Source organism: Anopheles moucheti, chromosome 3 (genome assembly GCF_943734755.1).
Source record: "Anopheles moucheti chromosome 3, idAnoMoucSN_F20_07, whole genome shotgun sequence".
NCBI lineage: Eukaryota > Metazoa > Arthropoda > Insecta > Diptera > Culicidae > Anopheles > Anopheles moucheti.
Genome location: NC_069141.1, coordinates 35,222,135 through 35,244,695, shown reverse-complemented (window position 1 = coordinate 35,244,695; position 22,561 = coordinate 35,222,135). Strand labels below are relative to the sequence as shown.

The 22,561-nt window shown below is 43.2% G+C and overlaps 2 protein-coding genes across 2 annotated transcripts in view; one reads left to right on the top strand and one right to left on the bottom strand.

Moving 5' to 3' along the window:
• Window positions 1–13,068, bottom strand: part of LOC128301385 (muscle-specific protein 300 kDa-like) — a 74,545-nt gene extending 61,477 nt beyond the window's left edge. The window contains exons 1-4 of the mRNA XM_053037831.1: window positions 12,237–13,068; window positions 2,721–2,782; window positions 406–899; window positions 51–327 (exon numbers count right to left, since the gene is read on the bottom strand). Of these exons, the coding sequence (XP_052893791.1) occupies window positions 51–327; window positions 406–899; window positions 2,721–2,782; window positions 12,237–13,068 (1,665 nt within the window). The remainder of the gene's footprint in view (window positions 1–50; window positions 328–405; window positions 900–2,720; window positions 2,783–12,236) is intronic.
• Window positions 13,069–21,665: 8,597 nt separating this feature from the next.
• On the top strand, window positions 21,666–22,469 carry LOC128302666 (angiopoietin-related protein 6-like). The gene has a single exon (XM_053039531.1). The coding sequence runs from the start codon at window positions 21,666–21,668 to the stop codon at window positions 22,467–22,469; it is 804 nt and encodes a 267-aa protein (XP_052895491.1).
• The last annotated feature ends 92 nt before the right edge of the window (window positions 22,470–22,561 follow it).

Genomic DNA, 22,561 nt, shown 5'->3' with positions numbered 1-22,561 from the left:
ATCACATCGGTTAATTTTATCGCAAAATTTTACAGTGTTTCACACCGTACCTTCACATCGGGGTATTTGTGTAGAAATTGTGCGACGTATGTCATTATACTCTTCTCGTCCGGACTATTGACGTCCACATCTTCCGCGTCCAAAAGTCTAGCGATACCCAGCTCCGATTCAGCCACATTGAACGCTGTGTCCAGACGGTAACGGTTGTTGTACTTCTTCATCTCTGCAATGTTGATTACGTTCGTTTTTATCGCATCAATCAGCGACAAGAACGCAATACCATCGCGCCAACTTGCTCCAAAGTCACGGACTTCAAAGCCCGTGGATCTGTAACCAGAGGGAAACGATTATTGAAGACTGCTCCACTCCATTTTATAACACTCCAGTCACATCTCCAGTACTTACTTTGGCAAGGCACTATTCACCCACGTAAGGAGTGTCTTCTTGGGGCCCTGTTTCATCATTTCCTTGCTGCTTGTGGCAACGGAGGCCGTACCAGTATACGTTACCGGTTTGCTGCTGCTCAAGCCGGGTATGTTCGATGCGGAACTGCTGCTACCCAGCGAACTCAGCGAACCGCTAAGATTTTCGTTCAGATAGTGTAGAATGCGGCTGTTCTCTTCGATTTGGAAGTACAGAATAATTGTCCAGATTAAACCTAGAACCACAGCCGGACGTCCGTCGACAATGTCCGACGGGTTGATGTTGACTAGCTTGATGCGTTTGCTGGTAAGGAACTGTAGTGCGGTGTTTACGTTGCTCAGAAAGTGGGGTCGACGCAAGACTTTTCCCTTTTCCATCGGTAACTTCTCGCCGGAGAGTACCTCCAATAAGGCCAACAGTTTCGTGCCATCCTTAAGGTCATGGATCAAGTCTTCGACCTTCAATGGTGGTACGCGCTGTGGATGAATTCAAAAGGAAGTGCAAAGGCACAATAATGACGCGCGTGTACAACTATCAAACATGAATCGATTGAACAGAACTTTTTTTTCCAGGCGTGTAAATTGTAGGGTGCGCATCAAATGTCGGACTTCAATTTCGATTTTTTTCTCTTTACTGTAGAGACGAACTTTGACCTTAAATCCCCGTTTATTGCTCTTTTTAAAATAGTCTTTCGATTAATCTGCAGAGTAAACAAAATCTTTAAATGATTTTCGCAACGTAAATACACATTTTGTGCGTTTTTATTTCCGTTTGGAAGAAATGGAAATATGAATCTCATCTGAGCATGATCTCTCCAGATCAGGAGATAAGAATTTCAATCAGAAGATCAACTATTTTATTCTTCTTCTTACACATTCAGCGTCGTGTCAAAAATCGCAATAACTACCGTGAGGCCGCTGTCAAAATTTATTTGGCTTTTTGTATAGCACATCCCCCATTTTTGGGTGATACGGCCAGGCCGTAACTATCAACATCACCGAAATTTGAGTGATGAGGCGCTGAACGTGTTAAAGAATACAATAACTTCAAGCCTGCCATTTCCTTTTTGGCTTTCTTTGACTAGTTTTAAACGAAGTTTGAAGCTCGTAACGAATATTCAGTCGTACGAGGGATTAGCATGGATGGGATTTTGGACCAAACCTGTCATCTGAAGACAGCCGGGTCGCCCTGATCAATTATTTAGTAATTATAGAAGAGATATACCATGATATAATAACAAGAGGGTAATAAATGTTTGTCATTTTTCTATCTAAGCATCCAATGGAAAACAATAATCTGTCATTTTCAGAATTCAATAAATATTTAGCTCCAAATTATCGGTTACGATGTTATCTGCTGTAATTTTTCACATCCTAAGCGGCGCAAAACGTGCATGTGAGTATATTTATTCCGTCACATTTTTCCCTACAAACCCTTGTCACTATAATTCCCAATTTCTTCGATTTTAGTGCCAATCAAAGAGATATGTCAACGTTTGAAAATGTCCTTTCCCGAAGCAATTCCTTCGCAAGTTTCTTTGCTAACTGCGACCACCGAAAGCGTGCTCCAGTTATGTGGCTTTGGTTTTATCCTTTACGACCATCGTGCTTGCGGCTATAAGTTATCTTACAATTGGAAAACTGAAGAAAATTATCATTTTGAAAACAATCTTCGAAAAATCCTCTCCGAATGGCAAAAGCCCATTAGAAGGAAGCAGTACAAGCTTTTAAGGATATCCAAAGGAAATTGATAACAGATAAGATGAAATAAAAAAAAACTAATTACATTACTTTAAACGTTACAAGCAAATGGAAATTATGCGTGTATAACATTCTCTTTGTATCCAGAAGTTTATGACTTTATTCAATATTCCACTAGTCACACTCGTGTATTACCACCCTAAAAAATGATTGTAACAATATCAATGACAACCGCGTAACCAATAGGAAACAAACAACGCTCGATTCTGCTCCTGCTACACATTCTTTACGGTTGGCAACCAAACATCCATGATGAATGACCTAATTTATTCGTTTTTATGCATGTGAACCTTTTCTTTTGGTGACTTTCTTTTTTTCTTATAGTGACTATCAAACAGGGGGTTTTATTCCAAGGAATTCCTTACAATACTAACTGGAAAACCATAGTTTCCCACGACTAAAACCATGACGAAGAGCCTTTTCCGCTAGGGGAACGAATGCCTGATGATGCGCTGTACTTCGACAGGGCGTTGCCTTTCTTATGCAATTTGTTCTGCTCAATCGTTCGATAAGTGATCACTAAACACTACCACTTACCTTGTTTAAAAATGAATTAATCCAGTTTACGAAAGTTTTCTTCTGTACACGTTCTTGTTCATCTGCAGGGGAGAAAAGACATAGAAAGGGGGCGTTAAAATTGGCGCATAGATCAACATTAAACTTATTTTCTAAATGTTTGAACTGCCCCTTCTTACATATGGTTTTGTCTCGGTCACAATTTACAACACTTGCACTTAATCTAAGTCCATTATTTTATCAAGAAATTATTACAATAAGACCACACGACTACACACTGCACACTAAAACTACCCACCAGTTCAAAGGATCACCTCTAACTGGCCAACCCATTTGGAACAAACTGAAACGTACAACCATCGGTGCCGTGTAGCTCATACGGGTGAAACTTTTCACCAAAGTCCGTTACCATGGTACGGAAAGTAAATAAATTCCTTCATCATCGTTTGCGAAAGCCACGGGCCGATACGATTCCGATACGATATGGCCCACCTTCTTTCCGTATCCTGGCGCTCATGTGCCTTAGAAACGCAAAACCAAAAACGGTACGCTTAACGGAATGTTGTTTGTTTCTGAATTATTTCACTCAACAACCGGACCCTCCCAGTCTCACGGGGAGACCCCCTCATACCATGGGTCGGTAGCATGTTCAGTGGTTTTACAACACTTTGTGTGTGTGTGTGTGTGTGTGGTTATAATACCATCCACCAAATCCGGATAATATATGGAACTGATTTTTTCGTTTCGCGGATTGATGGCGCCGCTTCCGTTTCGATTAAATGGTTTGCATGTTAGCGCAAAGTTTGCACTAATTGTTGGGAATTAGTTTTATTGTTTGCTCTTCCTAGGGGAAAAAACACATTTCACTGTTGTTGTTTTTTTTTCAAAAAAACAGTACTTAAACGTTCAAGAGACTACTGCATCGTGTAGCGTTTGCATGGAAATATTCTCAATCACAACACTTCCCTCACACCGAGAAGATGCGATCGTTAATCATACTGCAAATAGCGGCAGATATCGTAAAACCACAAAACGATAAATCTAACAAGTACGGCGCCATGAGCTGTCGGTGGAAAGGTATGAACCTCCATATGTGTTCCTATTGAACTATCCCCACGCCATACGCTCCAATCGATTAGCATTAAGCTGATGAAACACGTGACTACCCGGCAACGGGTCATGAACATTACGAAAGTCATTCACGTACACAACCACAAGCACACCTGCTCCTACGTCATTGACAATGCAATTGCGGGATGGAGTGATCTCCATGCGGGCTACTGTGTGAGATCACCACGTGGTTAATCAATGCAAAATATGATCGTTTCAAGTTACATTGTACTTCGTGTTGTCATGTGAGTGGTGGCACTGAACGGGATGTCGTGGAGAATGTACTACAAACGATTGATATTTAAAACCTTTGTCATGTTCCAACTTCAAGGTGTGGCGAACTGAATTACTTCTTCCTATTTTTGCTCAAATATCTGTTAGGTTCTTCGTTCTTCGACGTTATTGTTTGTGAATTGCGTTTTGTAACATGTATTTTTTGTTATGTAGGCTTGGATAACTTACTTAAATCAATAACAAATACTAAAGATTGGACTTGATGATATTACGCAATTAGAATATTTGAAGAATTTGAGGAATAATCGAGATCCTGACGAGATTTCGGTCACGACCCTCACCAGAATTCCAAAGCATGAGAACATAGGACCGTCTTGAACTTCAATGTCTGGCAGTTGGATATACTTGCATAGAGCATCTCTGTTTCAATTTGATTTAGTTTAACGTCATTTGAATTAGTTTTATTCCCAATTAAATGAAAACCGTTGTTACAATTTTATTTACCTTATGAATATTTTATTAAATATTTGACATTTTATTCATTCCATATAACTTGTTAAATTAATTCTTTAATTTGAAAAAGATTTCCATTTCTCATCCATTTTCAAAATTAAAATCCTTTTCTACACTAATTTCACGAGATCTAAAGAACTATCGTGTTATCTGAGCTCGTTCATTTTGTCTTTGGTCAATATATGAGCAAACGAACGGCGCCCTTTATTTTGGCTGCCATTAGGAAACTGGTTCATTCCTTCGGATTGCAAATTGTTTTTCTTATCTACTACACCACTCCAGCAGCAACCGAGTGCTGCTGATATGGGAAGAAACGGTAGCAGAAAGCAAGAAAGAAAAAACAACATATTCTTAATCAACAAACGCCATGGCACACCCACAAAATCAATGGTACCCGACTGGCAGTCTCATGCACGGTTGCTAATAATTTTCTAGCATGGCGGTTCCTTTCGCCCTATCTGTGCGAGCTCGTGAAGTGTACCACACCTACACGCGCGCTTGCACTCCAAACAAAAAAAAACTTACGATCCGAGCCGGGCGATAAACTTGCCGGGATTTATGAATACGGCGCCCGAGACGTTCACGTTCACGTCGGATCGATAAACGCGAACGGGCTTCGTCTGGGTATGGGCAACACTTTCCCTCGAAAATGGTTCCCCACGCACAACAGCACCATAATGGTGAAGAGCCTACCAGAGCCTGCCTGCATCTGGTTCAGGTCGCAATTTTGCAACGCAAGAAGTGAATAAAACAGACCACAGTAAAAAACCCCGTTGCATTGCGTTGTATTACGTCGCGTGGTTTGTCGTCTTTACGATCATAAGATGCAAGTGCGAAGAATTGTCTGGAAGGGCTTTTTGCGCCCTCCACCCATGGCACACATCCAGCGAGGACAAAAAGCCACAAAACCACAAAAATCCAGATGTATGTTTGGTTGGTTACAGCAATCGCGAAGACCGGCTTTTGTAGCAGTGCCACTCCACGAGAGGTGAGTTTGTTTGCCCATTATTGCCGGCAAGATACCGGTTCCGTGTGACTACAGCGTGTTTCACCCACGGAAGGTGACGTTTGGCAAATGGTACTTGAAGGGGCATAGTGTAATAGGGCTCGTTTCCCGTTAAAGCCCAAGTAATCTGCATTTTGCAACCCTTACTGAAGAATAAAAGCGTCTTATTGGATTAGTCAAGAAGGTTTCAAGGTGCAATGCAACACTTTGCCAACATTCAAAGCAGGTTGATTATTGATTATTTAATTATCTTACACTGTTATCGTTATTTGGAAAAAAGACACACATAATTAAACTGTGGCAACAACTCCTCATTAATAATCTCCTCCAAAAAAAAAATACACCAAATGTTCTTACCTCGCTTCTCGAGTATATGTATATCGTACTCGTTTAAACTGCTATTAAACTGTCGCTTTACATCGATCATTCGATGAACCATTTGGCTTCGGTAGGCACTGTACCAGGCGGGACTGTTGGACCGGACCTCCCCCCCAGCTATTCCCTCGCCGGTAGACCGTTCCGGTGTCGCACCACTAGGCGGTCCCGGTTTTGGACGACGTGCCGGTGAAATCGGCGTACCGGTATGGGCCGTGACGGAGAGAATTTTTTCCTCCCGATAGTGATGCAGACTGAGTGCCGCATTGCTGTCCTCATCGTCTTCGGACGAGGTGCCAGAACCGGGAATACCGCCGCGGGTAGGCGAAAGTTTGCGTCGTTTAACATCGGTCGCCGCATTGGAAGGTCCCGCAGTACTGTAAGGAACATTGGACCGCTGTCGATCCATTTTCCATCACGTTTTATAGCACGGTTATGTCGTTAAATAGGGGTTAGAAGCGCACTTTGTGTTGGGTAGATATTATTATTATTAAAGCTTTTGTTTTCGTTACTGCAATTCACACCGGTTTTAACAACTACGCACGAACACAAACACTCGCTTCAAGCGACACAGATTTTCATTGCACATCGTACACAAACATGCATGCTACACCGGAGCTAGCCGAGAGGGTATTAGATAATCGAATTTATGTTAATTATTTCCATGCGAAGTATACACACAAAAAGAGCGCCGCTGTCTTTGTTGGCCACTTGTTGGCCATGCACTGCTGGGTGGCGTAGAATAATAGCTCACAAGCGCCCTTGAATAGACATTACCGCAGCGTCATACGCTCCCCAGCTATGGACGCTCTACACACAACGCAAACGTATTTAATAAGCGCACCCGAAAACTCTTGCCGAACAGCGCAATAATCCACTTCACTTGAAAATCAATACCCGTCAGACGGTTCCCGTTCCGCAAACCAATGGGACCTACTCACTGCCGGAAATGACCTAAAGAAAAAGGGTCGACCCTACCAAAACGGCACGTGACATACACAGCCATAGAAAGCACCTTCGATGTTATGGCACACGGGAGCGCAAAAGTGTCGAGACTTTTAAAAAAAAAAAACTATGGGCTTTCTTTTAATTTCGAAACGAATGACCAAACCACAAGACACGAACCGAATGGATTGGTGGCGACGGTGGCGATCCGTCGTCGATGGTGGTTGAGCGAAACCTAACCGTTCCGCAGCAACACGGAGAGCATAGGAGCACCGTTCCGGCGCTTGACTCTCTGCGGTGGAGGGTTGTGGTGCCAAGCTGACCAACCCAATCGTTCCACTAACGAACCTGAAGGCCACGAACTGGATAAGCGGCGTCTGTGGGGAGAGATAAGTCTGTGTGCGTGTCACATAGTTGGATGTCGAGTGCCCTAACCGAAATCCAAGCCTGTACATTGCACCAAAGGGTCGTATTTGTACGGAGGCTTCTTTCGCCACAGCTTTTGGGGAGGAACTGTACTGAGACGCAAAGCATGTTTTACCTTTCCTCCTCCGTATGTACAACACGCAACGAGAAATGCTGGAAGAAGGAGCCCAAAAGACCGTTACGAAAGCCATGGAACATCTTCAAAACAAAAAATATCTGCTTCAGTTAGAGGTGTTGAATGTGGATGTTTTATTTTAAAGCATATATCTGTATGCTAAAACTGGAACTGGAATTTTAGCATGTCGTGCTCGAAGCATGACATCATCGTAGCTCTCAATTTATTCCAGCTGATCCTCTGCACTCTGAAGAGTGCTTTATATCGGAGTTTGTAGATTTACGAGCTCCACCGTGGTTGCTGCTTGGCTATGTCCAAAATGTCCTTGAAACTACGTCGACAACATAAAAAAATTCTCTCTTCTTCTCTGCTCTACACCATCCAGCGGTGTGTGGCACATACCACCAACGAATGGTGGAACACCCCACGACGCTAAGCCCCCCACACCAGAAGGTCACAAAACGCACAGTCAATGAGATTTCAACAGCTCGGAACCGATTGTTGGTGAGTTTTAACTATTTCCCATGCTTCTCCATTCAGCTCGGCGCCCCAAGGCGTCTTCCTACGACCAGGTCCAAGTTTCATTAGCACAACGTCGTTGTTGCATTTCAGAATGCGTACATCCGCTGATAAACTGCGTGCTTAAACTCAAAAGCCATCGTTTTTTTTTGGAGTGCCTCACTTTACACATCCGTCAGGCAGCGAAGCGTTGCTTCAAAGGCTATTTGTCCACCTCATTAGAAGCTGTATAACGCAGCGAATCGCAACCCGTCCTCACGAAGTTCCTAACTTTTGCTACACCCGGATGTAGCCTGTTCCATAAAAGAAACCGGCTCTTCCAAATGCCTGTTCGCTCCAGGAAGATGGCACCAAAAGCGGGGTATCACATTTTGTATCGGCTATTCGATCCGGTGACACTGACGTAATCAATCCGCACGACCTGCCAACTATTTCTAGCAGCACAGACACAACACACTATCAATTTCTATAACATTCGTGCGATCGCGACTGGCTGGCGGTGACATTTTACTACTGCAGCCGTACACTAGTTCACCTTACATTCTTGTGGCCTTGTTGAAATCGGGCACTATCCACTTCAGTTGCACATGCTGATTCGATTAATCTTGAGCATGTGTATTGATTTTCCCTGTCTCTAACCTTTAACACGACGCTAATGAATCATTTGTTTTATCGGTGTCGTGTAGCATCTAACCAACCGATACTGTTTTGTTTTAGACAAAGTTTTCACTTGACAGCTAATACACCCGACCGAGCACACGGTGCTATTACGCATGACGGCACCAAGCGACCATGCTGTGATGTGAAGCAACGCAATAGAGGAGAGAGATATTAATGAAACAACGACCACGCAAAAAAAAATACGCACCAGCCCTTTGCGGCACGAAGCGAATGATCACAACAAAAGCCGAAAAAAGCAGGGGCACTGTTCACGAAGCGTAAGATACAAGCAGCACAAACACAACACATTCAAACCTTATGTTTCAAACGCTTTTGTTTGGAAACTAAACAGCTGAATAAATGCGTTAAGTAACAGAGCAATTTTACTTTTTTTCCAGACGATAGATTATTACCTTAAATCTTCAATTTCGCCCTTTATACTGTTTTCTTCAAAACCGATAAGATATCGTCAGTCGTAACCGGGTTCGAGCGGAAGATGTTCAAAGGTACTTTTGGCCCCGTATCTGTGGAAGTACAATGTTCGGGAACCACTACAACTCACGAACTCACTGGTGTACAGCACATTAAACTCGCCAGACACTGTTGGGGGCTTGTCATGTCATAAGAATGACGCCAGACGACCCACCCCGTACTATTCTTTTAGGTCATCCACATGTGCAGAGGAAGTGTAGCAGGTCCAAATTAACATGAAATGATGACCTTGATGTATCCGCCAATAAAACTGGAATATTATAGAGGTATTCACCTCCATGAACGGTATAGGGCTCCTGCGGCAGGGCAAAATCGCGATGTGGGTAGAGCACCGGGTATTTATAGATATTTCATTATGTATTCAATTTATTGTCTTTCTGTAATTTCAAATAGTCTTAGTTTTATCACACTCATTATTATTATCACACATTCACCAACAAAAAGCATTGATCAACCATCAACAACAGGTAGACGACCCCTGCAACAACGTAACGTACGCGTAAAAAGGGGTTGCACGGGGTAGTTTTATTTCTCACGCACGCTCTCGCACAAATTCCTTCTCTGTGCGCAGTTTTCACGCTCCCTCTCTCTCTCTCTTTTCATGCAATTCTCAATCTCTTTCTCTTGCTCTCTGAACCGGTGCCGGCATTCAAAACTTCGGTTCCAAAAACAACAAACCGAATGCCGAGCGTACGCGTGTTTTCTGTTTACTTTCGCTTTCATTCACAAACACATTGAAAAGCGCACCCCACCACCCCTTGGTGACGGGCGCATCCTTACCCCGTTTCTTCCCCTGCAATGAAACAGACAGTCCCCTTTTCTCAAGCCTCACCCCACCCGGGCAATCATCCGTGTCGTCATCAATGACTTTTTTCTGTCGTCGTATTTTGGTAGTACTAACGATTATTTTTTTTCTTCTCGCCATTGCCGTGTGACCTACTTTTCGGCCAAACGACTATTGTCATCTCTTTCGCGCAAACATTAGACGGATGATATGCGCGGTACGTACGTAAACACATGTTACGGCGTGTTAGGATTTATGCTGTTATAAAATTATTACCTCACCGAGCGAGACAAGTGGATTTGAGGGATTTTTGGTAGTGCGCAAAAAGAAGATGGTGGATAATTAAATATTTTCTCAATTACGACCTATATTGCTCCATGCTTCCTTATCAAAAACGTATGAGCTCACTTAGGGGCAAAATACTTCCGTTTTGATTAGCAAAAAAGCATAAAATCATAACAAAAAAAGCACAGCTTGAATCGATTGCAAATCGACTGATGCTGATTCTGGTGCTATTTCCAGACACCCGTGCAACCGTGGCTCGATGATGTCATTGAAACTCGCCAAAGGGTCATCGGAAAGGCCATTGTACAAAGCAAAACAAACATGTTCCAGCAGTAAAGATTACGCTCGATCCAACCGCAACAGCGGCTGCATACAGCATACTGCACATGTGTTTGTCGATGGCAATGAACAAACCATTGGGCCACTGAAAAATAACCCTCTGAGATCACCGTTTGGAAGAGGCTGCAACCAACCACAATGTTTGCTGCCAACGTCTATCCCTGATCCGAACAGCAGCAGTGTGTTAGAAGTTTCGTTTGTAAATGCATTCTGTTTTTGTTTAGTATGCAAAATTCAATTAGCAACCATTTGATGTTTGACCGTCTGTGACCGAGTCGTGCACTTCACGGCGAACTGCTCCTACAAAACCACGGACGGCACGTTCCTATCATTATTCTACCCCCTTCAGCAGCAATTACTATCGTTGCGTAATCCGGATCAATATTGCTACAGTTTGCAGAACAGTTTTAGTAGCAAAAACAGTAAATCTGTCCACCCTTCACTAGCAGCAGCTTCGAATGCTTTTGTGACATTGAAATTTCATCGCACAATTCACCACTGACCGGCGGACGGTGATGAAAACTCCGTTTTAAAGCGAACTGCTTGCTGTCTGGTTCGTAAAACGAAAATATTGTAACAACATTGAACCATCGGGGTACCATCACTTGTCACAGACCTTGGACCGGTGTGTGTATCGGTCGGTGTGGCGCAACACGGCGCATTAAATACAGCGGCCGATGACAGCTGTGACTGCTTCTTGATGGACAGCAGACTCGAATTTTCCTACCGTAATTTCTCCGCACCGTTCCGAAACGATCGGTACCAATGACGTCAATGCCGGGATACGAAATGAACCATTGGAGGGAAAACTGGTGACGAATAAAATGATGTTCTACGGAGCGTATCAAAACGTTGGTTCAGAGGTTATGTTAAAGGTGCCGAAAAAGAAACCCCTTAAACTGGAACTTATGCTCTAAAAACTATTTTAAGAAGAACTATTTTTTGCGGTTAACAAGGATTTATGTTGCGTGTGCCCCTGGAAATATGTAATACGAATTTTCATATCCGTTAAACTTGATACAGTGCAGCCTGTAAGGCACATGTCTTGTGAGTTATTTGGGTTGATCTTATTGCCATAACGACTTATTCATTCTTGCCAGCAATATAATGGGTTTCTAGACTCGTTACGATACAGTCCTTATATATGATAACCACCCATCTTGCGGCGCCGGTCTTTACACAACAGAATCATTTCAAAATCTCATCCGGATCGATCCTCCGTGATAAAAACTAACTATACGGCTACATGGTGGAATAAGTCTAGAAAATCAGAAAACCTAGAAGACCTATAAGTCTAGAAGGACGTCACGCCATAAAGAATAAAATGGCTAGATGAGATTCAAAATCTTGTATGTCCTTTCGAGAGTCACAGGATCACCATTAAATAATGTTTTAAACTTCAACTAACGTGGACGAAAGTCATAAAAGCTGTTTTCATATGCCCCAACAATTAATAATTGTTCGTTGCAATGTTCCATGCATACTTTTAGGCGTAGAGAGTCTCAAAATTAACATTTGAAAAATTAGAATAAATTGCAGTCATAATTTTCAATGATGCTATAACCTTAATCAGACGTGGACGACAAATTGTTTTAAAAAAAACTGTATTCAAACGTCTCAAGAATTAATAAAAGATTGTTTTTCATGTTGGTTGCATACTTTTAGGCGCAGAGAATCCCAAACATAACGTTTCAAAATATATACATTTAATAATGGAATACAACGGAAACCTACCTTGTAGAAGCATGATGGTAGCTTGATATTCGGCCAGCTTCTCGTCGACGTAGTCCTGCGATTGTGCGGCAATAATTTCCGCGGTCGAGGGTCCCATTTCGCCACCATAATCATAGATCACGTACTGGGACTGTCCGGCTAATGGTGCTTGAGGGTGACCGGGTCCAGCAGCGGGACCGTAATGATAAGTCACACCACCGTAAACCGAACTTTGGGTAGAACCCGGACGCACCTGCTGCTGATGGTAATCTACCGGCCCGTAGCTGCTGGTAACGCTATGCGGCGTCATTGATCGATGAAGGGACGAAACCGGGGACATGGTCGAACTGAACTGTGGGTACGGTTGCGGCGCTACGGCCGCAGGTGAGACTGGCCGATAGTGGGTCGACGTGCCCACAAAGTGAGTCGGTGTCATGGCCGACGGGATCGGACGTTGGAACTGGAACTCCTGTGAGGAAGTCGCAGTTGCCGTCGTCGCTGTCGTTGCACGGAAGGTGGATGTTGAAGGCATGGTACGATCGCCCGCGTACTGCTGTGCAGGGTAGGACGGTCCTCCGAAGGCACCGGAGCTGCTCGGATGTTGGTAAACAAACTCGCTCGGTCCACGGGCGGTGACGGGTGCGTCAGCTGGACGTGGCACCGTGAGGGGAGAGTTTTGCCTTGGAGGAGCCGATCCAGGTGGTACCCACGGTGAGGGTGACCGGAAATACGTCGCTGGTGGGGTTCGTAGCCACCCTCTACCACTACCTGGTCCACCGACACCACCACCACCACCACCACCGCTACTGGATGGTGGTAGCTGGTTATTATTGATATTCGGTGGACCGGACATTGTTGTACCGGATGTGGGGTGTTCTTTCGCTTTCTTCGCTTCGCTTCGTTTACTGCAGATGCTCTCTTTCCGTTTTAACACTCACACAAACACTCACACACACACACACACTCGGTTAAAACGAGGGAAAATGAACACTTCCGCAGAGACGGTCACGATCACGATCGTCACACAATGTTCACACTGTCGGCACTTATTTGTTGCTGGCACGAACGGAACTAATCATTCCTATTGGGAGGGTCGTCACGGCGGTTGGTATATGTTAGAAGTAATTAATAACAGCGGAAAAAATACAACACCACACCACCACATGACACGTTCGAGCCGAACATATTAATAACGAAAGCCAGAGACGGACAGATGGGATTCATTTGTTGAGACACTAAGCGCTGCGATGCTGCAATGTCGCCGATTCGGGAACGGAAACGGTGATCGATGGGCATGGGAAGGATTTCGTTCGAAACATCAACTGACAGGTGGGCACTCCGTTCGTTGGTCGAGAAAATCACGACCAGTAACGTATTAATCTGACCGAAGGTTGACGGGACCGGTCAGGGTAGACTGATGCTGACTGTCATAAATTAACGACTGACGCTAGATTTGTGTGATTCTGCTGACAATTTAGAGCAAAAGAAAGACGGTATGTTGTAGCCAACAGGACACGGTTTCGACGTTGATAAAGATCTATGTCGTGTGGAAATGGAAAACAAAAAAAAAAACAAAAATCCCAAGCCAAAATAAATAAAACCATAATGAAATCCAATCTCATTACACTACTGTTGTGTTGTTTAATCGTTTAAACTGTCATAAGCTTGATGTTTCTGTTCGAATTTCAACACTCCATTCATTACGTGACTCACGGAGGTTAAACATTCGTCTTTTAAATACAATTTCGTGCTCAACTCTTTTGCTCACGAACTTAATTTGTACATGACATCGCGTGTGATTCTATCAAGAAAGCGACACTGCTTGTACAGACAAATAAAATCACAAATACGTGCCATATTCCCTCACAGTGAACAAGATAAGCGATTGTATCTCATACACGAACGGCTCAATCCATCCATGGTAATTATTATCACTCTGCTTTTGTTTTTTTGCTCGGCTTTGCTTTACCACAGCACTGCAATAAAAAGAGGATTATCGCCCGTGCGACGTGAGGCCAAATTGTTTTGCGTTCTGTTCGTGGTGAGTTGTTTTGTCAAGATGGCTATTAAACTGGCACCGAAGGAATGGTAATCTCGGTACTCATTCTATCAAATTAATGGGTACGTTACTCAAGGCATAACGACGTTTGAACGGAACGGTTTTTTGGTTCGGTTTGATTGCATCATGGTTTAAACATTTCGCCCGTCATAACATACTGCACCGAGGAGCTCGTCGCCGGGATCGTTGCAATTCGTTTAAATAAACAAGATGTTATCGTTGTGGTTAAAAATTGTCTTTTAGTTTATAAATTCAATGTCGCACCATGACTGGCGCCGTAATGCGAAATTTATCAACAGACAAAATAAGATCGTCTCTCCTTTAAGTCCTCATTCATCTTTGTCATTTATTTTAATATACCCCAAACATCGTTTTTTTGCTTGAGGATGGAATACTGAAAACAACCATACCGTCATCGATGATGAATGTTTTCATATTCAACCAAAATGCATTTTGTTGCTCATTAAAACTGACCAAAAACCAGCAACGATGATTAATTTATATCACACCACCAGGCGCCTCCATCACAACTTCCACTTCAAAGAGAACCGCTTGGGAAGAGTACAACAACAAAATAAAGTCACAAACACGATTCACAATTTTCTGTTTGGCACGATTTTCCCCACTGTCCTGGCAACTGGCATCGACTGAACATCATGTATATGTTTTTTTTTACTTCGGAATAACCCACGCAAACAGCCCACCGAGTGTTAGCGACCACGATCGAAACGTGCACGATCACGAATCGAAGCGTATGTTCGGAAAATTGTTTACGCGATTCCATTTACTTTACGACACACACACTGCGTACAGTGCAAAAAAAAACAATTCTGCGAGCATGCGGTACGGAAAGTGAAAAGCCCCAAGGCCCCCCGACGACGGCAGCGACGATCATTTCCGTTCCGAATATTTGCGCAAAGGATAATTTGCATTAAAAAGTTATGGCATGCATGTCGGCACGGATTTGTACAGCAATTAAAAACGCTTCCATATAGATGCAGGGGGAATGATTTTTTTTTGTGACTTTCATTAAACAGCCGAGGATTAAAACGAAGGCGACAGCTGGCTGCAGCCAGATCATAAAGTTGGTGATCTTAAAATATTAAGCCGAACCGAAAATATGGGAAGCTGTGCGCAAATTTTGCCATAAAGCGTGACGATTTTTACTACCTTCTATTACTGGTTCTGACATAATTGTGAATTTTGCAACAAAATAAAATACCCCACTACGATACTCATTCAAGTCGCGAGGGCGCACACACACATACATTGACTCTCGGGGCTCTATTTCACGTGAGGCAACGTTCTATCTTTATCGCGAGTGTGTTTATTTATTGCCGATCGGCGATCGCCCATCCATTCATCGTGGCAATGAACGATTAATCAGCGTCTCGGTGCCGAAGGAAGGTCGAAGGAAAAAAAAGGGACCGAAACACCCAACAGCCCGTGTCTGTCGATCGTCCCATTTAAATATAGACCACCATCGGCGCGCACCCACGGCCGAACGATTTGGGTTTATTTTTGGAAGGTAAGAAAGCATTTGATAACATTTCAGCCGACGATACGAAGAAAGTCGAAAATGTAGCTAAAACATTTAGCACACCACACATCTGGTAATCTATCTAAGGAACACTGCAGCAACAGCACCAGAGGAGCACTGTCAGGGAAAGACAATAAAAAAGAAGGGGGAAAAGATCGCTTAACCTCCGCCCGGTGGCGTCTGGTGTTCTATAAGGGCACTTGAGCGTACATTTCATGCATTCCGAACCACAAGAATTCGGGTCTCTGCCAAATCAACCTGACCAGATGCAGCTGTTCGGGTAGAATCATCGTATCGCTGACCCGTAACAGAACAAGTACAGTATCTGAGAAATATTTTCCACGGGAGTGATATTTTAACCTTGATTTGTAAGAAGGTCGTTATTGAAACTTTAAAGGTAGATCAATATAATAACATAAAATAGAACGAAGAAATTATTACACTTAATAATATTGTTGAATCAGGTGTTTTAAATAAATTTTAAATAATATTGTTGAATCAGGTGTTTTAAATAAATAATTTATCGTTTCAAAAATGCTCTCACATTTCTATTCCTTACATTTGTATCAATTTGAACTAAAATATGTTAACTTATTACTCATCTCACCATCTCATTACCCTCGAAACATCAGAGTTATTAATGAATTTACACCTCGTTGTCTGCTGTCCTTTCAGCACTTCAAAGACTTCTGAAGGTGCTGTCGTGTAAAGAACCACCCTCCAAACGTCAGTTGATCATAAATATTCGCTACTTAGAAGCGTGGGGAAATGCAACGATCGGTCCGGGAAAATTTTCGGTGCTGTTTTTCCACTGCACCCAACCGAAAGGTGCATGCTGAACAGCTGAACGATGACCTGAATGTTTTTTTTTGTGTAAAAGAAAAAAACCCAAACCCCAACCCATCGCCCTCCAGTGTGAAGCGCGACAGATGAGCCGCAAACGATGATGCAAGCTGACATCATATTTTTAAAAAACCCCAACCATGTATTCTACCCCATCCCACAACGTTTCGATCATAAAATACCACACAATCAACTAGGTTAAGCGTGTCGTTTGCCCTTTTTTCCTATCCGCGTGTTGACCACCATCCGATCCGGCACCATCGGAACCGCAACAATCGAATTGAATTAAATTTCATGCATCAAACGATCAAATGTCACTGCCTTTACAAGCGGCCATCATCTCACAGCCCAAGATACATAACCTTTTCCCCGGCAGCTGAATGTTCCAGCAAACAGTAAACATTGCAAATCCAATGAGCAGAAACAGCCCATGTGCATATTTAAAATTACCCCTGGTGTAACGCACATGGCGTACAGGCAATAATAATTCTGTACGACTAAATGGGGTTTGGAACCCGGCGCGCACGGCCGCTGCTTGCGCGAATGCATCTTGTGTCGGTGTTAATTTTAAACCATGCCTTGGAAAGCATCACTTCACACGGGAGTTACATCACATTAGCGGGACGGGTTCGGTCGTTTGCTGGCAATTTTCATGTGGAAATGAGAACAAAATAATTGGCCAGTAAGTTAGTGCCACTAGGGAAGAGAACGGTTTGGAACAGGTTTTACGATCGTGTATTGATTTAACACTGATTTTATGTAACGTGCCGAGTAGAATAAATTTTAATAAACAGAGCTACTGGAGTAGGGACCGTTGAGGAAATTATTTTGAACATACGTCTTTGCGGTTACTTTTACCCAATAAATAATTTAACTAAACTAAACTTTTTGCTGAATAAAAAATGAAAATATGTATTAAGTTTATTTATATTTTGTAGTTAAGTACGGTATATTGATAGAAACCCCAAATACTGTTGTGATTTAAAAACACATTACGTATAAAAATTATATGATCAGACGTAGTATAAAGAGTATCTCTTGACCCTTTGAAAAATATTCATTAATAAATAACGTTAATTGCAGGGTTAATCCTATGCAGGGTTCGTCGATGGTCTATAATAATCTCATCAATTCTACTAATTAAACTTCTCATAAGCATACAGAACGATTAGACCAGCTTCTTACGCCGTGCTAATGAAGCTCTTACATTCGTGATCGTGTGTATCGGGATGCTTCCCTGTTAAATTAGCTCTACAGCGCGACTAAACAGCGCACACTTGAGACTACTTATACCGTCATTGATAGAGCGAAAAAATATAACCTCCTCATTTCCCTTTAAAGCGTGGGCGCGCGATCACGATTGAAAGGGCAAAAGGGTCCGACTTATTTTTAGGGTGGTGGGACCTTTTGGAGGGAACATATCATCAGAGCATATGAATATTATGTTATTTTTTGTTGGCTTTTTGAATTCATCGTTTTATGGGCCACACACTTGTTTCCGAGAGCGAGAGCTTAGTTATGGATGTGAGGTAAAGCAGATGATCATTTCAATGGAAAACGACCAAGTATTAAGAGCTTTTCCTTTTAAAATGGGGATGAATGAGATGGTGGTATAACATTTTTAAGATTACAGTAAGTAATTAAGTATTTAAGATAAAAACCGTCAAGAGCATAACAAATACATTCCAAATGGTTTGTGTTGTACAGTGAAGTGACTTTTCAACTGCTGCCCTTTCATGTAACACAATTTCAACACTCAATGTACGCTTACAATGTATCGTCCCAGCAGACCGACACATCGTGTAAACTAATCTGCGTGCCATAAAAAAAAGACACACAGACAACCATTCGCATTCGCACGCAGCGGGAAAATCGGACCGAAGGTATTAATATACCGTCTATCATTCAGCTGACGTCTGTTTACTCTAAAAATATCCCCAATCCGTTTATTGTGCTGTGCCAAATCCGACTGCAAATCCGACGCATCACGCGTTCCGCCATAGTTTACCACATCCTTTTCGCCATATTCACCACCACCACCATCAGCAGCAAAGCAAACACCGGCCGTACGCTAAACGATCAAGAGCAGCAGGCAGACACAAAATAATACACGCACGATGATTGCGCGGCTAACCCTGATGCATGCATTTGGGCGAAAAGATACATGCGTTCACAATTTGTTTTCCCGCTTGCGCGGACTTCTTCACCAAACCCGTTCGCTTCAACTACAATTGCTGTAACAACCTCGTCCGAACAGCGGACATTCGCAGCGCCCAAGCATCCGTTTAGAGTCGTTTTTCTTGTGGCTTTATAAATAAATATCATTACTTTAAACTGCCCACAGTACACACACGCACGCGAAATGCGCCATACGCCGAAAGACGAAACTAGCCCAACCAGTGTGTCATTGCTTGCGGCTTTACGGACGCAAGTATGGTTACGTTTTGCGTCGATGATGTTGCCCATTTTCATGCGCCGTTCGCCAGTTGGTGCAGATTCATCCATCTTTCCGCGCCATATGGTACCGACGGAGGCGCATGGTGTTTCACCGACGCACCAACCATCTACAAGGACAGCACAGGGGTGGAAAACATCGTTACATCTTTGTGCACACAATGTCACACTTCTGCGGCGTCGAAACGTGACTGTCGCATCGAACGACATTTTAACAAACTTGAAAAATCAAATCTTCTTGCCCCAGATGTTGGGTTGCCAAAATAAAAAAAAAGTACAGCACCTCCCTGGTGGGTGGGGTGGGGCAAAAAAAATTAAAATTTTCCCAATCTTATAAATAATTTTTCCGTAAAACACAACAACACCACACCCATCCTTCCCGGCAACCGGATCGACCCATGAACCGTAGCAACCGTAGCACCGTCAGTGCCTGCTTATCTCTTGCTTTCTCAATGTGTCCCTATGTGTGTGTCATGTTGTGATGTGGGGCCTGCTTTTTTCACGTTCTTGCTTTGGCTTTTGCTTCCACGAACGCATCCATTAGTGGGACTTCCAAAAATAGACGATGAACTCGATCCGTGTGGCTGGCTGGCCACTTGGACCGCAATCTGCCCGTATCGGCTTGAAGTTGTAATATTTTAACACAGCGGCAAGAACACGATCAACCACTATCAAAAACACCGAACGATTCCACTTGAATCACACCGGTGACTCATCTACAGACACTCCGCGAACGCCATTTTTTAATAATTTCCACTTTAATCAGAATCATATCAGATATCACCAATTGGTCACACACGCGTATTATTGGCACACAAAACGCACACGTGCACCAGCTTTCATAGAAGTGAAATAACAATTTTCCTTCGCATGCACACTATTACATAACCTCGCACCAAACTCGCAAAAACACACACGCGGACTACTGCGACCCTTGCATTGGTAGATGACCTTTCCAATTTCGTACTCCTTTCATTTTGCACCGCCTGCCAAAATCTGATTGCAGGATAATTATACATGACATTTGCCAAGTGCACCACAGCTGTAATTTGTAATTGCCGTTGCAAATTTTACTTCAATTGCTCTTCTTACATCGCTTGAGCTACGCACTTTATTTTCTTCCCATTGCCCTCACACACGCAGAGAGCGTGGCAGAGAGTTCTTTAATTAGCCCGTACTTTCCTTGCCATACTATCACAGATACACGCAATCGGGTGGAAGCTAAAAAAACTTTTGCACGGCCTTAACCATTTTCCGCAAACGTACGCAATGCTTTTCACCCATAAAGCTACTTCCTCGGTGCGGTAAGGATGTACTTATGTGCAAGTGGAGAGACAGAAAAAAGGGGGAAAGCATAACAATCATCCACACTACTACCTTTATTAACGGCACTTGCTGGTCTTCACAGCAAGCATACACACGCACACACGAGCGGTAAGCTTAAAAGAACACTAAAACCACATCACACGCGGCTTCTTTTGTAGAACAGTAAACTGTGCCAAACCTAATCCACCCCGGTTCTTGAGTGTATGTACACACAGAAGCACCCGCACGCACGCACGATTTTTCTTTCACGACTGCTCCCGACGAGATCACGAGTTCGACTGATTTGCTGCGTTTCGTATAGCGCGGTGTCGAGCGGCCCGATCGATCTCGTACGCGCGAAACCGGCATCCGAAAGGAGCCTGCGCATTGCGCACACGGGGTCGACCCAACGTCACGGACCGCGGTTCGCGCAAAAAAAAAACGATCGTGATCGTGGCGATTTTTTTTTCTTGCTCTCTACTGGTAACGCATGCACTTCGTCATCGTTCATCGTGTGCTTTGAGGTTGGTTGTGTTCATTAATCTAATTTTGCGTTTACCACGCTTATGTTGCTCTTGCTCAAAGCGACCACATGACACCCGATATTGCTGTTGATGGGGTGGCCATCAAAAACGGGAAGGTGGTGGGTTTTGTTTACGTTTTGGTGAAGTTTTCCCTCCGTGTGTGCCTCTAAGAAACACAACCAAAAACATAACATTACCAAGTGTCTGAGGGGTGAAGTGAAGATGGTAGAGAAGGAATGGAAGGGGGAGTTGGAGGGATTGGGGGGGTCAATGTAAGCATTGTGTGTGAAAAATTGGCCATTGCATATGGCTATGTAAAAATATTAGATCCTGTTTGCAGTAGACAGTTTAAACAATTGTAACAGTTGAGAAAAACGATTTTGCGAAGCAGATTGCATACTTTCAGGCGAACTCCTCATTGGGTCATTTGATGTATGCAAATCGCAACACAGCGCACTTATTCAAATATCAAATCACTTCAAGTGCTTCAAGTTCGTTTGTCATCTGGGTTAACTGTTTCAAGATGAAGCATACTGATGCTTCCTGTTCCTTATCTCCACGCATTTGACCTTTATTTAGCATTGCATTTGAAGATTGTATAGTGAAAAGCGTTAGCTAAACATACGTTCGTTGTGTTCGTGTTAACTATTCCTCAAGTAATATAGCTTCGATTGTAACTAACGAGATAGCTCTCAGTTCACAATCGATCGTTGAAAGCAGCAAACATGGTGCTGTATAGTTATTTTGTCTGTCTGTTTCTAGCAGCACTTTCCACTGCTGAGCAAGAAGATCTTACCAGCAATCTCACGGCGGATTTGAATATGGTACGGCTGAAGGATATTCAGATGCATCTGGTGCAAATTCATAATAAACTAAACACGCTCAGCTCTCAAATGGTGACACTGATGGAGCAATCATGCGATCGTAAAACGGTGATAACCGATTGCAGTGAAGTAAGTTCTGCAGAGTCTGGTATTTTCCCGCTACGTCTGTGTACCGAACCACCCTACAATGTGTACTGCAACCAATCGTTCGAAGGTGGTGGCTGGATGGTGATCTACAATCGCCTCGAAGGACGTAATGGAACATTTAACCAAACGTGGGAATCGTACAAACGTGGCTTCGGTCATCCGGATGGTGAACATTTCATCGGGCTCGATCGGTTACACACCATCACGTACGGTGCATCGTACGAGATCGCATTTCTTCTGACGGCGAATGGTGAGGAACAGGTTGGCATCTACGATCACTTCGAGGTCGATAATGAACGGGATCACTATCCGATCAGAACACTCGGTTCCGCCAGGGGCAGTATGCGGCTTTTCCGTAACAACAACGAACTGCACAAGTTCCAAACGTACGATAGAAACAATCTCCATCCACTTGCCCGCGCAACTATGATCGAGAAGGAGTGTGCCTTTTGGTTCGTGGATATGCCGCATAGCCATGACAGTTATGGATTTGCAGAGTTTTGTATCAATCTGCCTAGATTGAAAATTATGATTAGAAAGCGTCCAAGTACGAATTAAATGATTAATAAAAATGTAAATGACACTGAAAGGATTCATTGCTGTGTGTTACATTTTATTCTTTAGCTCATTTAATATGATATATAAAATAT

Bases quoted from the DNA above. Each gene is read 5' to 3' on its own strand.
- LOC128302666 (XM_053039531.1), top strand. From the start codon at position 21,666: ATGGTGCTGTATAGTTATTTTGTCTGTCTGTTTCTAGCAGCACTTTCC.